The sequence below is a fragment of the Trematomus bernacchii genome, unplaced genomic scaffold, assembly GCF_902827165.1.
Source record: "Trematomus bernacchii unplaced genomic scaffold, fTreBer1.1, whole genome shotgun sequence".
In the NCBI taxonomy this organism is placed as follows: Eukaryota; Metazoa; Chordata; class Actinopteri; order Perciformes; family Nototheniidae; genus Trematomus; species Trematomus bernacchii.
Genome location: NW_022987720.1, coordinates 4393817 through 4412821, shown reverse-complemented (window position 1 = coordinate 4412821; position 19005 = coordinate 4393817). Strand labels below are relative to the sequence as shown.

Genomic DNA, 19005 nt, shown 5'->3' with positions numbered 1-19005 from the left:
TCCCTCCCTCTTTTGTCTCCCGCTTTGTCTTTCTCACTGTCTCTCTCACAGCTGCTTTTTCTTACATGACTAAATTCACCGCCTTAGCCTCTTTCTTTTAGGTGCTACCTCAAATGCTTCTTTCACTCACTCATCTCTTCCTATTTACTTCACCCACCTCTTCTTCTCCCTTCCCCCTGTATCTTATTTAAGCCACTCTTCTATCAGTTTATCATCACCCCTCCCTATGGCTTTCTGCTCTTTCTGTCTTTTGCTTGTCTTTTTCCTTGACTGCCTTTGTCTGTTTCAGTGCATGTGGCGTACGTGCGCTTGCGTGCGTGTTTGCTTATGTGTGTGTGTGGGTATCTTCCCCTCCCCAGAGTCCAGAGGTAAAAGGCACACACTACCTGTGTGTGGACAGCGTGCAGCATCCCCAGATCCACATCAGCTTCTCTGCTCTGCTTCTCTGGGCGGATACAGCCGAGGAGAGTAAGGATTATGAACACGCACACACATTTTCTGCACGCAAAAAGATTTTCTGATGCAAGTAATGTAAGGCGCTTGACTAAATCAAGCAGTTATAATTCTATATCTAAGCATTTGCATAAGTCCTAAACTATCACTTAAGTGTGTGGGATATACAGTATAGGTTTATAATGTTCCTAAAAACAGTAAAAAAAACATGTATCTAATGAATGTATAACCTACTGTGTTCATGATAGTTCAATGTGCTTTGTCACTATGCACATTTTCTGTCTTTGCTCTCCAACACTTCATAGAAAAAGAAGCATCAGTATGTAGGTCTGCAGTTCTCACCGCCCAGACCTACTCCTGGAAAAGCCTGCAGTCTGAGCTGCCATTTCTCACTATCAAGACCACCACCTCAAAAGCAGCCGTGCTTAACTTACCCCCGGGGTAGGACAGCCTTAATGAATACTGAGAACTGTGTGTTGTATTGATCAAAATTAAAGGCTTAGATAAAGTGAATTTACAGTCACAAATCTATTTTATAGACTGCATGCTCAACCATTTTTACGAGGATCCCCACTACCTAATACCAAAGTACTCCCACAGGAGGTAATGGTTTAGTATGCCATTTCATACGTACAATATTTGATATGGGGGTACTTTGATTCTTCTCTCTGCTTGTGGAACATTTTGATAACCATGCAATGCTCATTAAATATTCTACTGTACATATAGGCAAATGTTTTACACTATGACCAGTCTAATCTATCAAACTTGATGGCTAATAACTCATATTTCCTTTTATATTTCACATACTTATCTTTACAAAATGGTATCCTTTCTCACAATTCTTCACATTTATTTTTTCCAACTTCAAGCTTCCAACCCATAACGACAAATTACCCTAAGCGCTCCTCTGCATTGCAATAATGATGCCAAGGTTAGAGCTTTAATTCTCATCATGGGAACCTGTAAGCATATTTTGAACAGCACCCTTGAGAGTTTTTGATTCGTTTTTTTAGGAAGCTTTTCACTCTTCTTGTGATCTTTTTCACACCGCTATGCAGAGATCTACTTAAAGCTATCATAAATTGAGCAGAGGATTTCTGCCTACTTTAGATGCTCTGAAAAGCGGTAAAAAGCATCTGTCCTACTCTCTATTAATGGGTGCTACTTGGCCTAGAAGCAGAGGGCCTAGTTTCTGGGGTCAGATGCAGGTACTGTATGCAGCAGTGCAATTACCACTGAGCCATTATCACACACCGCACTCAACTTATTATGCCCAAATGCCCCATGGCACACTCACTCCAAGAGAGAATAGCTGACATCCAGGCTTTTCTGTAGCAGTAATCTTTAAAAACATGTCCACTATTTTAGTTCTTGCATGTCACTTTTAGCCCATGTTAACTGTATGTGGTATACTATGCTTTCTTATTTCACATTTTTGAACATACATCACTGTCCTGTGTGTCCATTCATTTAAAAAGAGGTGTTTGTCCTCTTCTTTCGTACAACTCCCATTTTTCCCCTTTCCACTCCACTTCTCTCTTCTTCCTGTATTCTCTCCCCTACACCTCACCTTTTTTTACCCTTCCTCCCATCCGTTTCTCTTTCTCTCTTTATATTTTCTACGCTCCCCTTTGCTTCTACAGCACCAGCCCAGCTCTGCCTCAGTGCTCATCCATTTAGTTAGGATGTGATGGCTGAATTATGTAAAGCTTATGGGGCCATGGAAGTTGGGTTCCACTCTCTCATGGCTGACAAGGCCCTGTGAACTCAACTTGGCACTTGGCACATTGGACATTAGGCTACTGCACTTCCGACCGTTTGACCCATTCAGTATTACTTGAATAACATAGTACTACTCTTAAGTCTAGGAAGGGATTTTATTCACACTTATTTCACACATTTTGTCCATGATAGTACAGTTACAATTACCAAAAACGGTGTAGTCACTGAGTGGTTGGTGGAGGGTTTCTCTATGTACTGATTACTATAAGTTTCCTAATTTAAGTAGCATAACATTTTTGACATTTCTGTACTTACCAATTGAAAAGGGAGAACAAATTGTCAAGAGCCCAACCAGGAATTGCAAGGAGGTGCAAGACAAATCTGAGAGGTTGAGAGATTATTTATTAGAACAGTTATTGTGAAATGATCTAAGAAGGCAACATCCCCTCTTTGTAGCAAAGTATGCGGCCAGTGAAAAGGCTTCATGAAAAGACTTCACCTCTCTTTAAAGGGTCACTGGTGAAACAGATGAGTGCCCGCTGTTTTAGAGGAATTTATAGTGTGCAGAACACCAGGATTTATGTTGTTGTTTTGAAAATACTTAGAATGATTTCTCTCCCTTATAGGCGCCATGTGTTGTCCTTCCAGACAAAGGCAGCACTGGGTTACCACGTTCACCTGTACAGCAAGACACCTTTCATCTTTGGGGATGAAGAAACCATCATGTCAAACCTCACCAAGGTAACGAGGGCTTTAGTTATCAGTTGACAATCAGATGACTTTCAAAACACACAAGTATTTGTGGATTTGAAAGGTAATTGTACCTTGTTTTCTGAATAAGGAATATTCATTTATATTTGTTTTCTTTATCTGTGGATGCATTTTAACAGCTACATGACATTTATACTTGTTTGCTGCTTTCTCATACATCCTCTTAAACAGACGAATCGAGATGTGGATAGCTTTAAACATACATCATGCCACAAGATAGCATGAGGGGTGATATGCATATTTCTTTCATTTCCTTCTCATTCTCAAAGTAATTTCCTCACTCACTAAAGCTCTAACAGAGGGACGCTTTGACTGAGATATACAGTGTTTGCCCAACAAATGAACTAGACAGCACTCAGAGCATGAATACCTCTGCAGAGGCTGCACAATCCTCTATTAATCCTTGATTAATAATAATCTTTTTTTATATTTATATCTGGATATGTGTTTTCCTGTTCAAAACAGGAAAGTGCTCGTTTCATAGAGCAGGCCTCCTCCATCTTTAAGGCCCTCTCCAGAGTGGTGTCTTCCTTTAGCGATGAGCAGGATCAGCCAGCAGCCAGAAGAAACCTGGAAGAGACTCACTGTCCGCAGAACATCAACACCAGCCTGGCGAAAGGGGAACACCAAGAGGTAGCTTGTTAGCCTATGATGGCACACAGTTCCTGTGTACGTTGAGTGGATACCTCACCCTGCTTAACATAGTTTAGCTTGGTAATGCAACAGATATTATAGTTTAAAGACTGAAATTGCCATTTAAAAATGATCAGTCCTGGCCAGAAGCTAACAATGTGCTAAGCTAATACTCATGGTTACAAGGCTACATTTTTGTACAAGGCTGTTACTTTGTAAAAGTAGCATTTCATATTAAAATAGTAAGATATCAAATTGCTTTATAATTTTCCAAGCTTGAAAGTTCATACTTATCAATGTCTGTAGGTTTTGATTACTGGTAAAGACAGACACAGTGTATATACACACTTATCTATATGGCTATTGAAAAAGGTGAATGATGTGCAGACTAACCTCCCACCTACTTGAGCAACAAGGGGGCTTGTCTGAAAGATTCATAAATGAATATTAACTCCTTCAGCCAACTTCACAGCCAACTACTCATGAGGATGTAATTACAAAAATCTAAGCAGCCAGAAAATAAGCATCTTCACATGCAGACACACAATTGATAACACCCTCCTGCACTATCACTGTGTGTGTAGGTGTTTAACTTTGCAGTGTACAGCATGCTGTGTGAGGCTCTGGGCAGGAAGCTGACATCAGAAGAGCGCTTTGCTGTACTAGCTCTCACAGCTGACCCTTCACCTTTGGCAATGGACCCCAAAGAACACTCTGATACATGTAAGTGCCATTTGTTTGTTTCTGTGTATTGTACATCTGCATACGTAAGTATATACTCAAAACTACATTACACTGCTTTAAGTCAATTTAATTAGATATAATTACTATGGTTTCTACATTATTTCCTTCATTTGACCACATTCAACAAAAAGGCAGTCACAATTATTCAGGTTGGGTTTAAAGGACATTTGGTTCGAGAAATAATAAACACCTCAGAACCAGGTGAACACTCTCATTCACACAGAGAATGTAATAATTCAAGTAGCATGGTCAGCTTTGAATCCTATCTTTTAGTCATACAGAAGTCCAAAATACTCACCAAATATTGATTGGGTGGTCTTGAATTCAGCTTATTTCCTCAATTCTCTATGTTTGAAAAGCAAACACATCTACAGCATTTGCGACAGCTAAAGGAACCAAAAAAGGGAAAAATAAATCAAAACAAACAGAATACGTTTTTGTCGATTATTATTTATATCTGAGAACACACATGAAACATCATTCACAGTTTGATTTAGCCCAGTGGCTTATATCTGAGCAGAGACACAAATATGTATTGATGAGACTACCAATCTTACTAATACACCCTGACAGATGAGGGGTAGCCACAGAGGCGAAATACACACATATCTGGGAAATGTGCACATGCGTAAACACAACATTCCTACATCAATAACCATACCTCTCAATAGTGACAGCAAGTGAAAGATGGGGGAGTGAAGACTTGGAAAGACTGGACAGCTTGTTGGAAAGAATGCACATTTTAATAAGAGACAGAACTGAGTAGCTTTTATCAATAAATGTATTCAATAATGTTGCTTGGAATAATGTTTTTATACTTTTTCACTGCAAATGCAGCTCTTTTGCAGCCTATTTCCATTTTGTTACCTTCTTCCGTTTCATACTTTTTTATATGTTATTGTCTCTAAAATTGGTGGTAATTATCTCACTGTGAAGGTGCACTACTGTTTGCAGCTTTTCATTGCTCAGACATTCTGTAGCTTTTACCAAGACCTGAAGCTAACTGTGTCTTCTCCAGATGCAACACTTGACACTGTCACCCATTAAATAACTTGCAGCCATTGGAATATACACAGCCTCATGTACATATGCAGTATTTGCATAAAATAGGGTTGATCATTTGCGTTAATGTAATTTGTAAAAAAATGTATGGCTTGAACATTTGCTTCGATCATAGCAAACATAAAAACATCCACATCATTATAGAACCCATCTATACCAGCAACCTTACAAATAATGCTGGTGGTTACAGTATGTGGCATAGGCATGATCACACACACACACACACACACACACACACACACACACACACACACACACACACACACACACACACACACACACACACACACACACACACACACACACACACACACACACACACACACACACTGAATAGCTTGGCTTTTATGACATAGGCCTGTCATGGTTAAGCTCTCCCAAATTGTATGCATTTACTTCAGAGTGGCACTTACAGTAATGTCAAAACACCAATCATATTTTAAGAACAATGCCTGTCTAGCTTCAATTTTTCTTTTTTTTTTTTCTTATGATGCAGCACATTTGTTTATACCACATATGTTTGTACTTCTCACTTTTTTTCCCTCCCTCCTCTTTTCAACTGTTCCTTCATCTCTTACCTGCTGCCTAATATTCTCTCCGTCTGTCTGCCTGTCTGTGATTCTAAAGATGATAGGAGGTCTTCATCTCTCAATAGCCAGACACGGCCTGCTATAATGGCTGTATCAATTTGGAAAAGGGGGCATTTGAAAAGCAAGTGCTGAGCTGGAGGGAGGATGTGAGGACACCTAACTTGTGTCATGCAGCTGTCTCTTCAGAGCATTTCTCTCACTTATATGCACAGACAAACACTTACTGACACACACATCTTCATGAACACGGTACTGCATCTTTTATCTAATGTTCTCTTCTGTCAGAGTGGGTAACTGTCGGCTGAGATGAGTGTGACAGTTAATGTCAAGGTGTGAATAATCTCCTCCTACACCTCTCACTGAATGAGACAAAAACGCATTTTGACATTTCTGATTCATACCCTGAGCTAGGTCAGCTTCATTATTTTTGTTCACGTGTTAGACAGCAACATGGATTGTCTTAAATCTTTAATGGTGGCTACTTTTCTATGTGTGTGTGTGTAATGTGTTTGTGTGTGTGTTGATGTAATTCAGGCAGGAAGGAGAACCTCAGTGCATCTAAGATCCTTTCAGACATCTGGCCGAAGGTTGAATCAGATGCAGAAAAGCATGCTGCCCTCTTGCTACGGTAAATAAATGCGTAACCACAAGGACTCTGAATGACAATAAATAATGTGCATACAATGTATGAATTGCATACACAAAGACAAAGACCTCTTCCCTATTAGCCTAGCAGGTATTCATCACACAAATCTCATTATTTGAGAGAATACTATTATTATTATTATTTGAGAGAATACATGCGCTCCCACTGCAGTCCTGTGCCAATGTTGTGTTCGTTGTATGGCATGCCTTTAGCCCCCCTGTTGCACCGCATGCCCAGAATCTGCTCCCTCTCCTGGTTGTGGCGGCCCGTGGCGGCCAGGCAGGGAGCATTTTCCACATTGTGTTCCATCTTTTCCCAGTGGTACCATCTGCTGTTTATCCTCTCCTCGTTCCAATCGGCTAGCAGCGTCTGCCGAATGACCCGCTGCCTGGGGAAGTATGTGTGTGCATAGGCATTGAAAAGCTTGGTCAGCGTGTGTGCGTGTGCCTGTGCGTGTGTGAAGGGTGGAGTGGGGGTTGATGGTGTGCCTTTGAGCATGTGTTTTTCTTAACTGACATCCAGAGCCAAAGATCACGCTGAGAGGAGAAGTGCATTTACGTCAATGTATTTTTATTTTACTGGATTTCACTCATAATCAGATACAATAGAGTTATGTTTATTCAAATAAGTTTGTGTAAATATTTTCTACAAATAAACATTCCCATGATCTTTTCACGTGTTTATTTAACATTCAAAATGTAAAGATCATTGAAAATAAATGTACTGAAAGTGCTCTGCTCTTCTGTGTTTTCTGCGCAGGTATATCATTGACCGCTCTGAGAGTAAAGCAGAGCTCTACCCCTGTCAGCAGGATGAATGGACCAGAGTCTCCTTCGCTGATTACTCTGTCCCTCTCCAAGACACAGCCAATTCCTGGGTCTTGGTCTTTAGGTTAGAGAACATTGTAACTTAACGCTTGTTAGGCTTGTCACTGACAGACAGTGACCGAACTTGAAAAGCATCCAATTTTCAACAAATGCCAATATGTTGCCTTCACGCAATTAACTCAGATTTTATTCCTGAACGAACAATTAATTGGGAAATGTAGATATTTCTATGACATCCCATTTTAGAATATCAACAGAAACAATTGAAAAGGATCATTGGTCAGACCGTATTACCTGTTGTTTCTGCAGAGAGGTCTTCCTGGTTTCTAAAAAGATGCTGCTGGTACCAAAGATCTACTCCCCAATCCCCAACTGTCTGCTGCACATCATAAATAATGACACAGGAGAGGAACTGGACACGCTCTTCAGCAATGTAGCAGAACATGTCTATCAACCCAACAAGGTCTGTGGATGCTATACATACTTGCACTTCAAACCAAATTGACTTCAAATGTACTTTATATTTTCTTGTGTGTGGAATATTTGCATATTTTTCCAGTTTTTCCTATTACCAAGATACATTGATTCACTTTAGTTATGCTTCCTGCCTGACTTAATAAAAAAACTGGGGTCATATTTTCTGACTGTCTTGCCACCATTTCTGGCTGTCTGGTGATTTCATGTTGGCAGGATTTCTATTTTTTTAAGATGTGAAACACTGCCTAAAAGAGAAAACAGTAAACCAGTTGTGCTTTTCCCTTTTTACATCTGTCCAACACACACACACCTCTGAAAAAACAAATGTTTTGATTTCATGATTTCATCTCTGTAAATCTCTTGCAGCTTGGTTATACCTTTGTAGCAGAGGCTGTCACGCCTGAATGCCCCCCTGTTGGTGCAAAGTGGAGGATGCGCTTGATTGGCTCAAGGGAACTCCTGCCAAAACTGTCTCATGAGAATCCACTCAACACATTCTCGGTGAAGGAATTGAGGGATTATTACATTCCCAATGAGAAGAACCTCATATGTCGGTAAGATAATTAAAAACGATATATTTAATTATCATATTTATAATAGGAATTATATATTTAAACTTGTCAATTGAAATCCATTTTACTTGGATCAACAAAACAGTGCTGTTACTTATTTTTACGCACACTACAACATATGAATCATAAATATTAAAAATAATGGGTGAAAAAAAGGCCAACATTTTTTTTGTTGCACAAAACAACATTAAGGTTACCCTGAAAGACGGATGGTACCCACAATCATTTGAAACTTTGTTTAACAGTTACTTTGTGGAGGTGACAGCAGACGTTGTAGGGACTGTTCAGTTTCAGACTTCCAAGCCAGATGTATTGATCCGACTGTCCATCCTGGACCAGGAGAATGAGATGGCTAGCAACACTGGGAAGGGTCATGTGTTAATCCCTGTGTTCTGCTTCCTGGCTAACAAAGGTAAGGTTTAGTAATTTAAGTTATAAAATAAAATCATTCTGGATCATGACAGAACATTTGTCAAAGTGCCCTATCTTGGGTATTACAGAGTTACATGTACGGTAGTTTCCTAAATTAAGATCAGGTGCTGGATAACAAGAGTGATACAAGTGGTTTCAAATATTTTCAAAAAAAAGCGTCATGCAAAATGGAAGAATTTATATATTGGTTGAATTTGATGTCTTTCAAATGTACCTGTAGGGACAAAGTCATCAGGAATAATATAAGCTGTTGTAGCTAAATCACAACATGTGGGTCAATCATGGCATTAGAAAGAAGCCTGTTGAAAGGCAAAATGCTAAATCAGTTTATCAGTGTTAATGTATTGGAAACACATTAGATACACCTCCTGTGGTTTTCCAATACAGAGAGAGAAAGGAGTATGACATGCAACAAAGGTCTCTGTTCAGAATCAAACCACAGTCATTGAGGTCTTATCACTCGGCTACCAGACACTCCATTTAAATTGTTCAAAAAGTTGTTATTGCACCATTTAAAATAAATTCTACTGTATTGGGATGGATGGAAACATTGGTAAAATCCTTTAAAAGAGAAAATATGTTTTAGTTTTTAAAAACTGACCCTTTAAACTCATATTAAACTGGTCTTTTGTTTATGCTAGCCTGATACACAGTAAAGTGCAGGTTGACAGTAGAGACACAAGACCTCTACAAAACCCACTTTACTTTTCACTTGATGCTCCCGTCAGTAACAAAAGGACAGATTACTGGCTAATTTGTCTTCTCTCAGATAAGGGCTTAGTTTAATATCTCTCTTTCTGCTACAGACACCCTCCAGCAGAGAGATGAGGAGGACAAAACAGCTGGGAATTCAGACTCCTCGTCTGACCAGCCTCCCACAGAGACTATGGTATCACTGACAACTGCCTGCGTGGTATCTTCTGTTGCTCAAACACTTTACTAATCTCACTCGCACACAAGCTTGCATCTCACTTTCCCTCTCTGTCTTTCTCACCCACTTACTTGCTGCCTGTGTTGATATCAATTTTTCACTGCCAAATACACATAACGCCTGACTTGCAAGCATGCACACAAGCACACACATGAACTTAATCACACCCACGGACTCATCTTTTACTCAGTACAAATTTGCGAGAGGGGAGCAACGGAAACTGGAGGGGCGGTTTTGTTGTCTGTCTTATCAGTGCTTGTCAGTGAGCAGTGATCTACACATGATTTATGAGTCACTCGATTGTCTGAAGACCCCCTATCTACAGACCTGTTGTACTAGATTAATGATTGCCAAAGTATACAGTGAGTACTTTATGTGTGTACCATCAGGCACTGGCAGGCAAAACACACACAATGTCCATAAACATGAACTGAGGTTTATTTGTTTTGATGTAGTGACTGTCATTTCTATCAGCAGAACCAATCATTTTAACATGACTTCTGTTTAACCTCATAAAGAAAAACAATAGATTTTCAGACACTAAACTACAAAAATGATTCTTTCTTTTCAATAAACCTATTATGAAGTACATTTTTTCACATCTTGCACGTTATAAATACTTTAAAATACGAAGCTCCTTCAACGAAGAATACTTGTGATTTATATAGCACTTTCAAATGAACCCAACAGTGGAGTGACATCAATAGTAATGAGACGGATCATGTCAGATCCCATAGATTAGATCAGCAGCAGGCCATAATCAACAGCTATTGATCACAACTAAGACTTAGCGCAAAGGGTCAGTAATTAAAGCACCGCAGGATTTCACACCAGACATATTGATGCTCAGTAAAGGTACATTAATGCTGAAGGCTCCCGTAGTGAGATTTGTTTGTAAAAAGATGGCGGGAAAAGTGCTGTGGCCTTCATTTATCCATAGAAATGGTGTTTATAGGAATTCATAACATTCAAATCTCTTTATGCATTAGGTTCAATACAACCAAAACAACAACATCAGACAATGTAATGCATGCGCTTGTTAAAACATTTTAGTTCCCTATGATCTCTGCATCTCTCTATTAATCATCAGCAGTAGTGCAGATTACAGATGTATGTTCACAAAAAACAAAATGGCTTCCATCTTGTTTTGGCTGTGTGTTTATGATGTTGTATGCCACATGTCTGATGCTGTATATGGTTATTTTTGTAATGCTGTGTTTAATCTGTGATGTGAGGGTTTTACACTGATGTGCTTGTATGTATTTCACAGAGTCATAAGTATGTGGTGCAGGCAGAGGTGCTTCATAGCTGGGATTTGGACGAATCTCAGCTGGCTTTTGTCCATAAACTCAGAGACTTGGAGAATAATGAAATGAGAGGTAGACACTTAAGACAATTAACATCCAACATCAAACAGTCAGCTACACTGAGGCGCCCTAGGAAATTAAACAGAACATCCAAATAAGAGTCTAAATACACATTATGCAGAGTTCAGATATCCCAATAACAAATCGGTATTCATGCTTGTTTTTGCACAGCTTATTTTTGTGTTGAGTGTGAAACGTGGTAGATACTCATTAGGCAGTGTCAGGGGCCAAAGCAGACGCTGTTTGTTTTTGGCTTCTGCTAGCCAGGGGCCTGTTAATCACAGGCCTAATGAAAGCCAAATGAATACAGCTGCTTGTGCAGATCAGAGTGAGATTTCTCGTGCCCACTGCTCGTTGGCTGAGGCAATGATCCTGTCCTTTGCCACCAACTCTGCTTCTCTGCCTTTTAATCATGCGGCACAAAGTGGATCAGGGCTTTGAAATCTGCAGAAGCTTCCTAAAAATTCTGAGGGGATGAATTAATTGCCACATGGATGGATGTTGATGTGACAGAGGTGCTGCATGGGTGACAATTTGCATGATCGCCTGAAAAGAAAGGCCAGCATGCTTTCGTTAAATTATCATTCTCTTCTCTCGTGTTGAAGGCATTCCTAAACTAATAAGCCAAATATCAGATGTATTTGGAATACAAAGGAAGACAAACCTCTGTTTAGATACTCATTACAGTAATGGTCATGTGCGAGATGAACAGTAATGATGTGTTACTGAGATATTCCGTGTGTTCCATTTACATGTGCTTTCTGTTCATAGAGCATGTTAGTTTTTTTTTTTTTCAACATTCACATATGGGTTTGTCCATGTGTGTACGTGTAGTCCAATGTCCACACAAACCTCCTGTGGTTCTCCAATAAGCTTGTGGAAGTGGGTCAATGGGAAGTCAAATGAAGTTGGCTCTTGCCCCCTGGTGCCCTGGGAAATATCTCAGCAGGAGAGTGAATTAATTTCACCCAGTTTAACTCTGTCTCAGTGGTGAGACTGTGCCCTTGATCATGCTCCCCTACATGCTACATGGATACACACGCACTACATGCCACGCCAAGCTTTGAAACCGCTTTAACAAGCTGTTTAACAAGCTGCAGTCAAAATACTGTACTGCGCATGTTTAATGTATGCACATTTACTTCTAACTCCATCTCTGCTTTATACCCTAGTATATACCGTTAGAGCCGTCAGCAGTAGCTGTGTGTGCAGCTGTGGCAGTGGTTTTCAGTCCCTTGTCAACCTCATTGACATTTTATTTTATCCTCTACAACGGTTTCCTGTATCTAAACAACGGTGCTATATTTTTTGAAACATCATTGTACACTGATGAAGTAAGGCCAGCAGTAAATCAGTTATCAATAAATGTGTGAGCCTAAAATTACACACAGACAGAAATTAAGATCCAATCTGAACATCGCATTTCTACATGACCCTTAGTAACTCAAAAGCATACACCAAAGCGGTCGAGGCCGAGTGGCAGGGTGTCAGCTAAATGATGGATGATTACGCCTCTCTATTTCAGCGGAGTGAGACTCATAGCTAATGCCTCATCTAAACTGGGGATTGTGTTCACTTTAGCTAGTGCAACAGTGCCATCTAGCACACATGAGGCAGCACAACACATGCCCTGTTTGCTCACTCCCACTTCAGAGAGCTTTTTGTTGAGAAGCATGTGCATAGCTAAGGTTCAGTGTGAAGATGAATGTACACGAATGCTATGTGTTGTTAGCCGTTCACACTTTAATTAGATTGGTATAAACCTGTAAAAATGGTAAGCACAAAAACGTTAATTCTGCATAAATAATGGTATGAAAGGAAAACTCTTGAATGCTCTTAGGTATACACGACTACTGTATGCTTGTCAAATGTTTCAGAATACTCAAACAAGTGATTCCTAACAAAATCCCTTTTAACTGCAGAATATGTATTTATTAAACCGTAATACATTGACGTCATCAAGTTATAAACACCATGTGGCCAGTATGGATCACCTGAGTATTCACACTCTTGACGTTGTAGATAGTTATAGGAAAAGTGAATTTACCTATTCTCTGTTTGCTTAATTTAGAATACCAGCCTGAGGACCTGAACCAATCATCCACCAACACATCTGAAACACCCAAAGCCCAGCGCAAAGGAAAAGGTGACAAGGAGAAGGAGAAGGAAAAGGAAAAGGAAAAGGAAAAGGAAAAGGAGAAGGAGAAGGAGAAGGAGAAGGAGAAGGAGAAGGAGAAGGAGAAGGAGAAGGAGAAGGGGAAGGGGAAGGAGAAGGGGAAGGAGAAGGAGAAGCCAGCGACCAGCCCCAAATCTGTCTCCAGACAAGAAACGGTAATACTTCACCACTGCACATAAAGCAACGAACAACACTGTCAACGGCGATTGACTAATATGTACAGTTACAAATATATATCAAATAATATAAAGAGTAACTAAATATGATTATATATTTAATGTAAACGCAGAGGTGAGTTGATGGAGTTTAATCCTTTAACTGACTGTGTAGCTAAGGAGAAGTCTGAAAAGCTCTTCATCATATCTGCCAAATTGCATTTCCAAATGACTGTTACGTTTCATTAGCTTTTATTGGATTAAATATGCTTTTTGGATTGCAAGTGGAATTTATAATACAATGCTATCTATGAAAACCATTCATTTACCAACGTTCTTGCCAACTCAAATAGAGTAGCCCTCGAACTGAAGGCCCTGCACTGCTTTTGTTATCCTTGCATATTTTTTTCCACAGTGTATTTTCCAAAGTATCCGATGTTTAGACACACTGCAGTGGTAATGTAAAACTTGGTCAGGATTAGCAAAACTAGTAATATTAACCTTTTTAATAAGAGGGTTTGTAGAGGCACTTCTACTGAGTACGCACTTCACTCCTCTTCAAATATTCCCATCCACATATAATGAGCTCACTCCGGACATGTCTATTTAAATAGGCAGTTCAGTATTTACATATTTTCTTATCAGCCAACTTTGACATGCATCCAATCCCACAACTGCTAGAATGACCTGCGTGTCTTTACACTGAATAGGAGATGCTTATCACATAATACAATCTCATGGTGTGTAATCAGTAGAATTGTCTTGGTTGAGGAGATAGAAACACAGCGGCTTGATAAATCTCTGAGCTGCATAGCAAGTGCCTTTTATTCTCTCCTGCGCTACATGTCAAACCCTAAAGACTGACATTTTCATAATATTGACAGATACATCTCCATTGTGAATATTTTTCTTGGCATCGGGAGCACAACATTGGTGGAGGTAGAGAACATAATGATCCCTGCATAAATGAACTAAAATTGATCTATTATTAACAATGAAGACAAAACAGCTGAACAGTGCATGTAATGGTCGCCGGCTGTGTACCAGACTGTCTGAGTGGCTCATTGAAAGAGACATGATGTGCTGTGGTACGGTGACCTTCAACTAGGATGTTTGTGTGCTGGAGCGTGTGTGTCATGCTTTTGTCCGTGTGTGTACATATTTGTGCAGAGCCTTGACCTGACTAAGGCCAACTGGACTCTGCGTGTGGTCAGTGATACAGGCCAATCGGAGAGCATCAAGATGACCAAGGACACAGAGAGGAGGGACTGGATCAAAGCCACTAAAAAAGCCTGGGAGATGGCTGAGGCAGGCCGCTGTGCCAGGGTAACAAGCAGTTGTGATTCAATGTAGTTACTCATCAGTTTAATTCATTCCAATATTTGTGTTTCTAATGTTATCTGCTGACGAAATATTTAAGGTGTGATTTAGAAAATGGTGTAAATTACTATAATACTACTTCAACTACAGAATGTTTTGTTTTATTTTAGGCATTACAGTCTCGTCTCAAGTTTTGTAACCAACTCCAACAGCAAGCAGGTGATGAAACTTCTACAGATGACACAGAAAACGGAGAGCCAGGTACCATATTTTATACACACAAACTTGCATATATTTATATATTTAGGCACTTTCTGTTTCCTCCACTTGTCATATACAGTAAGTTAATGATGAGATCATTTCTAGTTCTTGGTTCTTTTAACAGCTGTGCACGAATTTGGTCCTGACATCTCTCTGAATCCATCTAATAAAAAGCTGACCAACGCCTCATGCTCCTGTCCGTCCACGGACTACACTCCTTTCATCAGGTACCCCCCCACCACACACAATATTTTCCATTTGTTTGAAATATCATTATTAATCTTAATAATATTATCCAACAGCATAAGTATAAAAGATAGAATGCTGATTAGAGCAGACTGTAGATGTCATGTTGTGTTAACATGGTTTATAGCCACACAACTATACATTTCAGAATTATCACCGCGGCTTGTTTTGACACCTCAATATTTAGTATTTCAGCCTGTACCAACACATTTAGTGTGCATAGAGGTCAGCCATGGATAATAATACATAAACAACTAACTGACTGACGGACTCATCATCTCACTGCATTATTCCAAAAGGCTATTTATTGTTTTCCTGTTGCAGTGTTGTTTGTATGCACTCCAGCTGCCTCATGCTGTTTACTCTGTTTTCTAGTCTGTAGGCCTGCATTAGCTGCGAGGCTTGGTAGAGGAGTGGACAAGGGTGTGTTTATATCTGTGTATTTTCAGTATGCATATTATGTTGGTGGACATACAAACTTCAGCATCCATACCAGCTTGGTTCATGCAGTGTCTGCAGGACATTGCTAGGGATTTCCTGTGACCTTTGCTCCTATTGGTGCAGTCAGTGTTACAAGACTGTGCGCTCTGGCTGGCCTGAAAGGGCAATCTATAGACTATCTACTGTGGCATTTATAGATATTAAGGATAGGCTAAATGGAGGGGTTCTTCATGAAAAACTATCTTAGAAATGACACCAGTTTTATGATATGTCAAAACACAAAGTCACACATTTAAAACAAAAAAACTGCATTTCTCAATTGAATATACTGTAACTGATTTCTCAAGGAATATAGTTGTTTATTTACTTGATGGCTGAGGTGAATGTTATAATGGTATGATTGGTCCATAAATAGTTTAGTACTGTATACAACACATCCTACTTGTAGCCGCAGAAATGAAGTGAACAGAGTGTTGCTTTGATGCTTATTGATTCTGAGATTTTCTTTCTTTTCTTTCCTTCTTGGATCCGCCTGCTTCATGGTTTAGTTTATCTCCAGTACATCATTTTAGCATGCAGTACTCCAGCTCCACAATCAGTAAGGTCACACAAAGCTTTAATTGCAGCAACATTGTTTGTTGTAGCACTCTACAATGGAAATATAATTATTAAGAAAGTCTCAAATCAATACAGTTTCTTAAGCACGTACGTTGAGAGTTTCCTGTTCGTCTATGGCTGAAATGTCAACCTTTGACTTTTGTCAGTATTCTGAAGCGAAGAGTCTCCCTCTACGGTTCCCGTCTGTCTCCCGTTGCTCTCCCTCACACCACCTCTCCTCTCCTCCCTCCATCCCTTCCTCCCTCTGTCCGTCCCTCTCCATGATAAATGAGATGATATTTGGGTCTGTTAATTAGATAGCTATTTCAGGACCCCAATGAGCTCCTTGCTCCAATGAGATGTGCCCCTCGCTCATCACCTCTCCACCCTCTCCTGCTGTGGGTGTGTGCATGTGTGTGCCTGCACGTGTGTTTCTGTGTCCAGCTGCTAACGGCTGCTGACAGCGTGGCCTGCAATCTGAGCTGAGAGAGATCCAGAGGAGTAGTCTATTAGCAGAGTCTGATTAGTCTGCAATACACCTCTTTCACACAAAGGTGCAGCGCAGGGCACATTTTTAATTCACCCTCATGCACACACACACACACACACACACACACACACACACACACACACACACACACACACACACACACACACACACACACACACACACACACACACACACACACACACACACACACACACACACACACACACACACACACACACACACATTCCATTTAAAGACACGCTGTGAACGAGGTTGAACCAGGCATGAAATGAAATGCACTCCATCATCACCTCCACTGGCCTCCCCTCTTCATTAAGGTCATCTATAGGAATTAGACAGCCGTATTTAGCACCTTTATTTGAATTCATCCCTCTGTGTGCCTCAGATGATTCCCGGCCATTTGTCTTTCTCAAACAAATGTTGACTGCTTCTCATTTCTTGTATAACTGTCCTCTATCCACAAACACAAATTCAAGTTATATAATCATATGAGAAATACTCAAATACGATAGTCGAGATCTGTAGACAGACTCCATAGTATTCAGATGTGTTTGTTCCTTTAATGTACTGTAGATGTTCTTATTGTACATTTGCTTAAGTTACACTTCATGAATGCATAAGGCTGGTAAAAAGCATTAACAAGCATTAATTTCTCACAAACATTTGTAACTGTAAATCACTTCGTCATGACCATCATCTGTTATCAACATAATTCATTCCAAATATTGGGAGAACATGTGAAGAGCCATGTGGAGCAGTCCCTCATTCATAGATATGCTATGATTAATAATGAAGAAGTACAACTACCACACATAATAAGCTTAATGCAATAACATGTCCTTTAGAGCAGTATGGTGCGCCCTCTACTGATCATATCAAAGAACTTCATTAGATTGACATTTAATTTGGGTTACAAAAAAATGATGACGATTAAATAAGGTATACAGGAATACCATAGTTGAATAATTGACTTGAACACATTTGAAATGATTATTTTGGCAAATCAATTAACTGGTCATTAACTGTGTGTCAATGCTTATTAATGTATTAATTGATGTTAATTATAGTAAATTATTGTTAAGTGTTACCACGTTTGGTATAGTTTGAGCTGGAGATATTTGTTTAATATCTATTCCTTAAATCACAATTTAGTAGAACATATTTTTCGGAACAACATTATATTTGTCAGAGAAATCCTTTAAGCACTCACAAAGCAAAACATAAACCATCAAATAATAACATGCTGGTGATATAATATAGTAAAGTAGATACATATACACATTGTATCAACTCCTTGTGTACATTATTTAGACGCCAAACGGATTTTCCTGTTCTGAAGGACTCCCAAATGGAGGAGATCCAGCAGAGGGAGCGCTTAGAAAAGATCCAGACTTACCGGTTGATCCGAGACAATGTGCTGGAGCACCAGAAACAGCAACAGCTCAACCGGAAGCAGCTGAGGACACACCACCCGGAGATATATGAGAACGTGCAGGTCAGTGAAGAACAGTGAGGGCACTGAGTGATGGTGCAGACAGTAAAAAAAATCATCATTTGTGAATATCAATGTAAGAGAGAGTGAGGAAGATATGTTATCAGCTTCCTCTCCCTCACATCATCCTGTAACATCTTTCTCTTTACCTCTCTTGTGGCAGCACTGTAAGATATTCCTCGATGCTTGCGAGGCATTAAGTAACCGTCAGATGGCAAACATTAAAATGAAACAAGCAGCGAAACAAGCTCTGGAGGAGCCTGCCCCGCAGGCAGCTTTAGAAAAAACAACCCCCGACTCTGCTGCCACCCAGCAGCCCAACAAACTTGCCAAGAGTGCTGGCAAAAAGAAATGATGGTCATTGGCATCACTCTCAGCTCTCCTCAACAGACACTTCTCAACAATACTGAAGAATCCAATCACAACATCGTAGCCTGCGCCTGATGATATAATACCTCACTCAAAGATTGTTCAAGCACCTGATTCAGAGCTGCAATTAACTCATGCTTATGACTTTAGACTCTTTTGAAATATGAAACTAAGAACTTTGAGAACATTTATTCTGTATGACAGCTA

The 19005-nt window shown here is 39.8% G+C and overlaps 1 protein-coding gene across 1 annotated transcript in view; it reads left to right on the top strand.

The window, feature by feature from the left end:
• The window catches only part of adgb (androglobin), a 37226-nt gene extending 18221 nt beyond the window's left edge, over positions 1-19005 (top strand). The window contains 18 exon segments of the mRNA XM_034143674.1: positions 360-468; positions 759-894; positions 2805-2919; positions 3415-3582; positions 4167-4527; positions 6513-6606; positions 7384-7515; positions 7761-7914; positions 8295-8482; positions 8746-8912; positions 9739-9821; positions 11134-11242; positions 13302-13561; positions 14732-14887; positions 15052-15142; positions 15267-15369; positions 18249-18432; positions 18593-19005. Of these exon segments, the coding sequence (XP_033999565.1) occupies positions 360-468; positions 759-894; positions 2805-2919; positions 3415-3582; positions 4167-4527; positions 6513-6606; positions 7384-7515; positions 7761-7914; positions 8295-8482; positions 8746-8912; positions 9739-9821; positions 11134-11242; positions 13302-13561; positions 14732-14887; positions 15052-15142; positions 15267-15369; positions 18249-18432; positions 18593-18784 (2802 nt within the window). The 3' untranslated portion in view covers positions 18785-19005.